Source organism: Podarcis muralis, chromosome 9 (genome assembly GCF_964188315.1).
Source record: "Podarcis muralis chromosome 9, rPodMur119.hap1.1, whole genome shotgun sequence".
Taxonomy (NCBI): domain Eukaryota; kingdom Metazoa; phylum Chordata; class Lepidosauria; order Squamata; family Lacertidae; genus Podarcis; species Podarcis muralis.
In genome coordinates, this window is record NC_135663.1 from 18,599,576 (window position 1) to 18,607,910 (window position 8,335).

General features: G+C 52.1%; 1 protein-coding gene across 1 annotated transcript; it reads left to right on the plus strand.

Moving 5' to 3' along the window:
- The first annotated feature begins 362 nt into the window (after positions 1-362).
- On the plus strand, positions 363-4,032 carry ATOH1 (atonal bHLH transcription factor 1). Its single transcript, XM_028744972.2, has one exon. It carries the CDS (start codon positions 615-617, stop codon positions 1,635-1,637), a length of 1,023 nt encoding a protein of 340 aa, XP_028600805.2. The 5' UTR covers positions 363-614; the 3' UTR covers positions 1,638-4,032.
- Positions 4,033-8,335: the final 4,303 nt, after the last annotated feature.

Consider the following 8,335-nt stretch of genomic DNA (forward strand, 5'->3'; position numbering starts at 1 on the left):
GTTGGCGGGACAGCAACTGTTACTTAGAGACACTCAGGTATTCCGTCCTTTGTATATCAACTTTTTGTTTCCTTCTGTCTCTCCGTCCTCCTCCTGCTCCCTTGCCCGCGCCTTCTACTCCGGCGCTGGCCAAAAGAAAGAAAGACAGAAAGACAGAAAGAAAGCCCAAACAAACACCCAACCTTCACGCTTTAGCCCATTGGCTGCCCGCACGCGACAAGGCCCCGCGCGCTCCAATGGCTGAGCCGACACGCGACTGGCGCGAGGAGGGCGGGAGGTGGAGGGTGGGGCGCCGAGGAGGGGTGTGTGCGGGGAAGGAGGAGGTGGAGAGGGTGGGGGACCCCGGCGCGTGCCGCTTTTTAAAGGGGGCGCAGCGCCCTCCGCAACCGGAGAAGCCTAGTTGTTGGCGGGCCGTGTGTCTGTATATGTGTGCTTTATTATTACTATTATTATTTTCCTCCCTCCTCCCTTATGTATGAGCGCGCGTCGCAGGGTTAGACAGGGCTCCTGAAGCACTTGCTGTTCGTCCCGGGCTGAGGGGGAGAGCGCAAAGGGCGCGTGCAGCAGGTCAGACGGCGGCGACTTCTCGCGCTGAGGTAACCCTCGCAGACACTATGAGCCACCTGCGCGCCGTGGCTGCGCCCAGCGAGTGGGGCGAAGGCGGCAGGGATTTGGGCTCCCAGCAGCAGCCACTGGAAGACAGCCTTCTGCTGGGACAGGAGGCGACGGCGGCAAGTCGCGGCTTCTCCTCAGCCTGGCTGGGCATCTGCTGCCCAGGCCGGGCCACCTCGTCGCCCAGGTACCTGCTGTCAGGAGCAGCTGAGGGGGACGATGAGGAAGAAGACGACGAGGAGGAGGACGAGGACGACGAGGAGCTTTTGGAGGCAGGCGCGGCCGAGCACTTGGGCGGCGGCAGCCGGAGCCGGAGCGGCGGGTCGGGGAAGCTGTGCGCGCTGCAGGAGCACCACCGTCGCCACCACCACCAGGCAGGCGGCACCCCTGGCGACGCGCAGGCTCCGCGGCCCCGCGCGCCCTGCCCCGTCGGCGGAGGGGGTCTGCTCCGCCAGGGCCCTCAGGTGAGCGGCGTGCAGAAGCAGAGGCGCCTGGCGGCCAACGCCCGCGAGCGGCGGCGGATGCACGGGCTGAACCACGCCTTCGACCAGCTGCGCAATGTCATCCCCTCCTTCAACAACGACAAGAAGCTCTCCAAGTACGAGACGCTGCAGATGGCGCAGATCTACATCAGCGCGCTGGCCGAGCTGCTGCACAGCCCACCTCCAGCCGACGGCGCCCCCGCCAGCCAGACTTACGAGCGCGCGCCCTGCACCCCGCCTGTAGGGGGCGCTCTGCAGCAGCAGCCAAGGTCCCAGGCCTCGGGACACTGCCGGACGCGTTTTCCCCAAGAGCAGCCGGCTGGGGGCGGGGCAGGAGGAGGAGGCGGCTTCTCGGTGCAACTGGACCCGCTGCATTTCCCCTCGTTCACGGAGTTGGGGCAGAAAGCCCCCTCGCCGGCGCAGCTCCTGCCGCCGTCGGGCCAGCCCCAGCAGGAGCGGAGGAAACCCTCGCCGCCGGCCCATCGCAGCGATGGGGAGTTCTCGCCCCGATCCCATTACAGTGACTCTGACGAGGCCAGCTAGGCGCGCGTCAGTCGGGCAGGGAGGGATAGGTGAGATCGGCGGCTGCCAGTCAAGCCGACCCTGAAGCTGACCGGGGATGCGGGGGGAGGACTGCTTGTCAGACGGCTTGTGAAAGACGTTGCTGGCGTGAACAGGGCAGGATCCTGGGCATGTGGGGGCAAACAGACGCGTGTCGCAGGCTCTGACGGACTCACCTCGCCAGCCTTAGAAAGCTTTGGAAACCTGCGGGGGGGACTCTCCTTAACTTCTCTTTCTAGAAGTAGCCATTTACCCTGCGCAGGTCTAGAACGGTAGGGAAAGCTTTTGAACCATGATTTCTCTTGAACTCTATTCGTAAAGCACTGTGGTTGCTGTTCTCGCAAGCAAGCAAAGGAGGCTTTCTTCCAAGCAACTGTGCTTCGAATCTTAGCTTTTAAGCGATTTTCTAGAAGCCGATATTGGTACTGAATGTAACCTGGTTTGTTTTTCTAGTTTTAAAATTTGGCTTCCCCTTTCCTGCTGGAATCAGTTGCATATACTTCACCAGAGAGAGTAAAACAGATTCCGGATTGCAGATTCTGGGACAATGGACTGTACCCATCCTAAATTAAGCACTGCTTTTGGGGACAGCTCCTCGAGGGTTCCTCGGATGTAAACTCCAAAGCGTTCACTTGGGATCGCTCCCTAGTAAGTTTCGGTCTCCAGATGACATTCACGTCACCCAGAAATAGTACCTCGGGTTAAGAACTTTGCTTCAGGATGAGAACAGAAATCGCGCGGTGGCAGCGGGAGGCCCCATTAGCTAAAGTGGTACCTCAGCTTAAGGACAGTTTCAGGTTAAGAACGGACCTCCAGAACAAATTAAGTTCTTAACCCGAGGTACCACTGTACGTGCAAGTAAAGCCCGTTGACCTCAACGACGCTTACTTCCAAGTAGACATAGTCTGTAACGTTACAGCAACTTGCCTGAGAGTAACCCAAAATGAACTCAGCGGGGCTTATTTCTCAGTAGTAATGCAGAGGAATGAGCTGTCCCATTTGAAAGCCTAGCCATCGTTTCTTGGAAGTATATCAACTGAGATCAACTAAACAATTCCAGGTAAATGCATTTAGGGTCGGAGCTGCGAGAACTCTGTCCTTTGACGTTTGGATATAGATCTCATTCAGCTTCATTCTAAGCACAATTGCTCGGAAGTACATGTTAATTGTTCTTTTTAATACTGCCACGAAGTGTGCTTGTGACTCTCATTACAATCAACAAGGCTCCATTCAGTTTCATTGCAACCCTTCATCTGAACTAGACGGCAAATTAGCCTTTCGCTTTGAAGTGACTTCAGCTGATAGAATTGGGCACAGCTTCGAGGTCGTAGTCCTCGCTGCATCCGTCCCACAAGCTTCCCTGGGGAGCCTGAAGATTGTGGCTATACTAGTGGTCTGAGTTTGGTTGTTGGTTCTTTTGGGTCCACCGACTTTGTGTGCGCTCCTCCGCCTTCCCAAACGCAGGGCTGTTTTGTCCTCGCTACGTGTACTTGCAAGGAATCCCCCTTGATGTAAATCAATCCACTTCCGCGCTTAGTTACATAAGCAGTCCCTCAGCGTGTTCAGTGGGGCTCCAGTGCGCTCATGACTACAGCCTTCCTTCCAATAGAGTTCGCTTGGGATCAAGCGCCCTCCTTGGAATTCCTCCGGAGCGAGGGGTCCCTAGGCGGACCTGCCTTCTAGCCATCCGCCCCGGTGTCCCCGTCAGCCCAAGGGGTGTTTGGCTTTTGCTAGCGAAAAGCCAAGTACCTTTCCTTGCAACCTGGCCGCTTGCAAAGCATCCCGAATAAGAGAGTCGCTGTACAAATTCTGAGTGCAAACGAGGAGGACCGGTGGAGAGGGCAGCGTTCGTGGGTATCCCTTTCTTCCCGGGCTGTAAATAGGGGGAGCGGATTTTTGTTTGTATCCTGCTTAGCTTTTCCTCAACGTTCATACAAACCGAATGTTGGCGTCTTCTGTAGGTGGGATTTGGCGCAAGCACTTTATAAGCCGCCGGGAGTGGAGACTGAGAGACGCGGCTCCAAAAGAAAAGCGACTCACTGCCAATTGGATTAATATACCAAGGTCGAACTCAGCCATGTCTCTAATCGTCATTATTAAACTCATTTGCAAACAGCATGGGGGGGGAGGGGAACGCGGGAAACTACCATTTTTGTTTGTTGTGTCAAACATTTATGTCCATTCCATTTGCTTTTGTGATGTTTTAGCGACAGGTTGTTTATTTATTACTGGATGTTTGCTACTGGTTCTGTTTTATCTTTTTTTTAAACCAAACGACTTTTTACACGATCCGTTTATTTTTTAACAAATTCAGCTGCCATTGTTTATGTAACTTTTTTTTGAGAGAGAGAAAGAACAAATAAAAAAAGTTTTAAAAGCAACAACTTTTGTTGAGGTGCGTCTTTACAGGAAACGGTATAACGTCTCGAGGAGACTTGCTTCAGGGAATGATTTGCCCCTCAGCAGGATCCCTCCGCTGGTCAAATAATAAAGCGCGTCTGCACCGATGGTTCGCTATTAATAATAAGTAATGATAATACGAGGTCAGCGCAATTCCTCGCAAATGCCTCGGTCTGAAATACATCAGCACAGACATTTCAGGAACACGTTTACTAAGGGGTTTCTCACACCTTCTACTCCAGAAATGCCATTACATTCTACATTGCAGAGTAATCGAGGAAGGGTAATATATTAGTTTCAGATCACATACTTTGTCCTAGGTTCAGCTCTCGGCATCTTCCGGTAAGGTGGGAATGCACCCTGTTTGAGAGCCGCTGCCGGTTAGTGCAGACAATATTGAGCTACAATATCGAGCTAGACCGACCAATGGCCTGCTTGCTAGGTGAAAGTTCATTAAATCGAGAAGCTCCTTTTTGCAACCCTATTGTTCTATGACATCACAACAGGACTACTTCACAATTCACGCACCTGCTGAACGGGAGCAGTGGCGTTCAAACCGGTGATGACCTTAGTCCCAGTCATATTAATCCTCTATATCCCACTGGTTTCGCCCTCGCTGACTCTCACGATGCTCTTTTACTTTAACCTAGTAGAGTTATGTATATGCAGTGTAAGCCATTTATGCACAGCTGAGTCCTATGCACATCTACTCATAAGTCCCCAAGTAGGTAGATGCAGAATTGAAGCCTTACTTGTTTGGAAACAAATTTCACTGGGCTAATTCATTGGCCTGTTCAACCCTGGGTTTCATCAGTCACTGAGCCTCAGCAGAACGCGTGAACCATTTCCAACAGACGACTTACCAGCTGATGACCGTGCAGACGGGAGCTCGCTCCTTTACTTCCAAGAAAAAAGTCTTTAGGACAACTGGGGTTATGTTTGGAGACGTGAATGCGTTTGTTCGGGAAGGGGAGGGAAATGCGTGGATTCGAACTGCGCTTATTATGCCAGATGACTGGTTCTTGTTACATTCATAGCTAGCCTTTCCTCCGCTCCTGTGAGATCAAAGCAACTATACCTGGCTGGTTCTCTCTGCCCTTCCCACATTTAGCGAAATAGGAATCGCAAAATAAATTGAACGCCCCGAACTATAAACACGTTGAGCGTCTTATGTCCCGATAGGAAGGTATGCTGAACTCCGGAATCCGGAGCAAAATAATTTAAACTTTAGATATAGCCCGGGCGATACCCTTCGAGCGTACATTTTTCCAAGACCTGATTGGCCTTAACTCTTCCGGCTACGCTATGGAAGAGGACGCGACAATGCAGCTCCCTGTTTAGCTAGCCTCAACCTAAACTCCCGCATTTATTACTGAAAAGAGATTCTTTGGGAAGCCTTAAGCCAACAGAGGTCCAGTGTGATCACGCCAGAGCTGTACTGGTTGCCCGATCCCGCTTAGTCTTGTCTGCTGTAGGAAGGCTTAACGTGAGCCTCACAAAGCAAGGCTGAGCCTCTTAACCAGATTCCAGCGCCAGAACTTCTGAAGCATTCGAAATAACTATTAAGTCAGGAGTGCCTCTGAGGGTGCGCAGAGTACAGCCGCCTTCACTCTGCGTAACTGCAAACAGCGAAGTAATTCCAGGACAGAGAAGGACGTAAGCGCTTAAGAACACGTTATATAACACGTCGTTTTATAGCCTCTCACACACGAAGGGATGTCCCTTTGCCCTTATGTCACTAGGTGACTAGAGGCAAACCACTTTCTCTCAGCCGCAATGGGAAATGGTGGTGGCGATAATACTTGCGGGGTTGTGGTAATAATGGCAACTCGATCCATGCTCGCGAAGCACTTGGAACGCTTAAAAGCGCTACACAAACGTTAAATATTATTAGGAGCATAATACATTTCGTACCCTGGTACTAGACACTTCATACTTTCCTTACCGACAGGAATCTAGCAATAATCTCAAGGAAGTGTTTCAGGGGCCGCCAGTAGCGATGGAGCATTTATCTTAAACCAATTCAGCATCTAGATACCCTAAAATACTTCCCCTTCAGTAGTTTGTGGGATCCCATTCTCCACCGATACCCATTACAATCCCACCAGGGGCAAATGTTGTTGTTGTTTTAAGCCAGGGGTATATTTATATTGTTTCCATGAATGTTTTTATTTTGAAACTGGACTTCATTCTTGAGTAAGGTGGTGTATAATTTCTCAACAGGAGAGACTTGCTGGATGACAGCTGGGGGCTGGGGGCGGGGGCATTTATCCAACCCTCTTCTTCCGACAGCGGTCAAATAAAAGCTTCCAAGGAGCGCACCAGCAGGCTATGAAGGCAAGAGCCCTTTTTCTCTCCCAAATTGCCCCTTGTAACTTGGAATACTCTTATAGAATTCTGGTCGCCTCAACTCCAAAAGGCTATTGTTGCAAAAGGTTCAGAAAAGGGCAAGCCGAACGATCAAGGGGGGGTGGAGAGGCTCTCCTTTAAGAAGAGGAGTAAGAGGCGACGTGATAGAAGCGCACAAAATTACGCATGGGATAGAAAGTGGATATTCTATCTCCACTGTCTGAGGCAGTATAACTCTGAATGCCAGTTGCTAGGAACTACATGCGTGGTGAATGTTGTTCTGCTCAGATTCGGTTTGGAGAGATTCGGGTCTCTCCAATCTCACGTGAGTTTTCCGCAGCAGATTCAGCGCAAATCCCTAGCGCAGGTTTACTCGGAAGGAAGTCCCGCTGGAGAGGACAGCAGCTTTTGCGAAGTACCCCCCCCCATCCCGCCCACTTCCCTCGCCTGCCAGTCTCTCCTTTCTCGGGCTGCTCCTTTCTCCTGCCTCCTCCCCGCCCCCCGCCCCCCGGAGCCGGCAGCTCTGGACAAGGAGCGGAGCAGCTCCTGGGGGGCTCGCCTCGTGGCTCCTGGTCCTGATAGGCGGCCGCGGCAGCCCGCGCAGGAAGCGAGCAGGTGAGAGTGTCACTTTCCCGCCGCGTAACAAAGCACCTGCCCCCTTGATAACCTTTCGCGCGGCCGCCTTCGCCGGGGCCGAGATAAACATCGGCCATCTTCGGGTTACTTGGAACCCCGGAGCTGCTGCCGGTGAGCGGCGAGCCACTCTCGCCCGGCAGCTCCCGGGGGTTGTTGACGGAGCGGGTGACACTGTCCCTGGGCAAGGTGAAAAGTTCAGCGAGGACCGCCAGGTCGCCCGGCTGGGCTTGCCTCGCTGCTTCTCCCGGACAAAACACCTCCTGCACCGAGTCTAAACACAGGCTGCGATCCTAGGCACGCTTGGCAGCGGGTGTGCGTGTCATGGAACCCGGGGGACGGGACTTACTTCTGAGTAAGCCTGTATAGGTACGATCCGGCTGCAGATCCCTTTGAACTTACTTTTGAGTAAGCATCTGGGATCGGACTATCAATCCCTTAGAATTTACTTCTGAGTGAACATGCCTAGGATCGGGCTGCAAATATATTTGAACTCAGCTACTCTCAGTAGGACTTGCTTCTGAGTAGACAGGCATAGGCTCAGGATGCAAATCCCTTTGAACTCAGTAGGACTTGTTTCTGAGTAGATGTCCATAGGATCGGGCTTTGTAAGCCCATAGAACTCTATAGCGGTGCTTTTAAAAGCAACCAAATCCCAAAGTGGATCTCACTTGGAACCTTCCCAAGCATCCTCTCGCGTTGGGAGTGAGGGAGACACATGACCCTGCTATCAATTAAATCATTCCAACTCACGTTTATTTCAATGGGAGCCTTAAGCACACAAATCCTTGACTAGAAAGTTCATATTGACTCAGTGGAAAGCTCCGTTTTATCCCGTTGGTTAACGTTAAGTGTGTCTAGCCTTAGCTGTACTGAAGTGGCCCCTGCTTTAAGTCTGGCAGGAGGAAGGTTAGGTTTAAAACAAGCAAATAAACAAATACCGCCCCCATAAACGAGCCCAATGCATACTTTCCCCGAAGTAAGCTCTACTGAACATAACGGGGTTGTTGTTGTTTTTGTTTGTTTGTTTTAAGGGTAAAAGCCCTCAGGATTGCAAGGATAAAGGCGTAAGCTCCTTAAACGGGGCTTTGCTTCCATTGGAGCAAGAACATTTTAAGCTTGGACTTGGAAAGGTCTTCGTCCTGGTTCCCAACCCGCTACTCAGTTTGCGCTCGACAACACTGAACAAATACATGCTAACTGAGTGTGGTGCAGTGGTTAGAGCATTGGACTAGCATCTGGGAGACCTGGGTCTAAATTTCCACTCAGCCATGAAGGTGACCCCGGCCAGTGAGTGA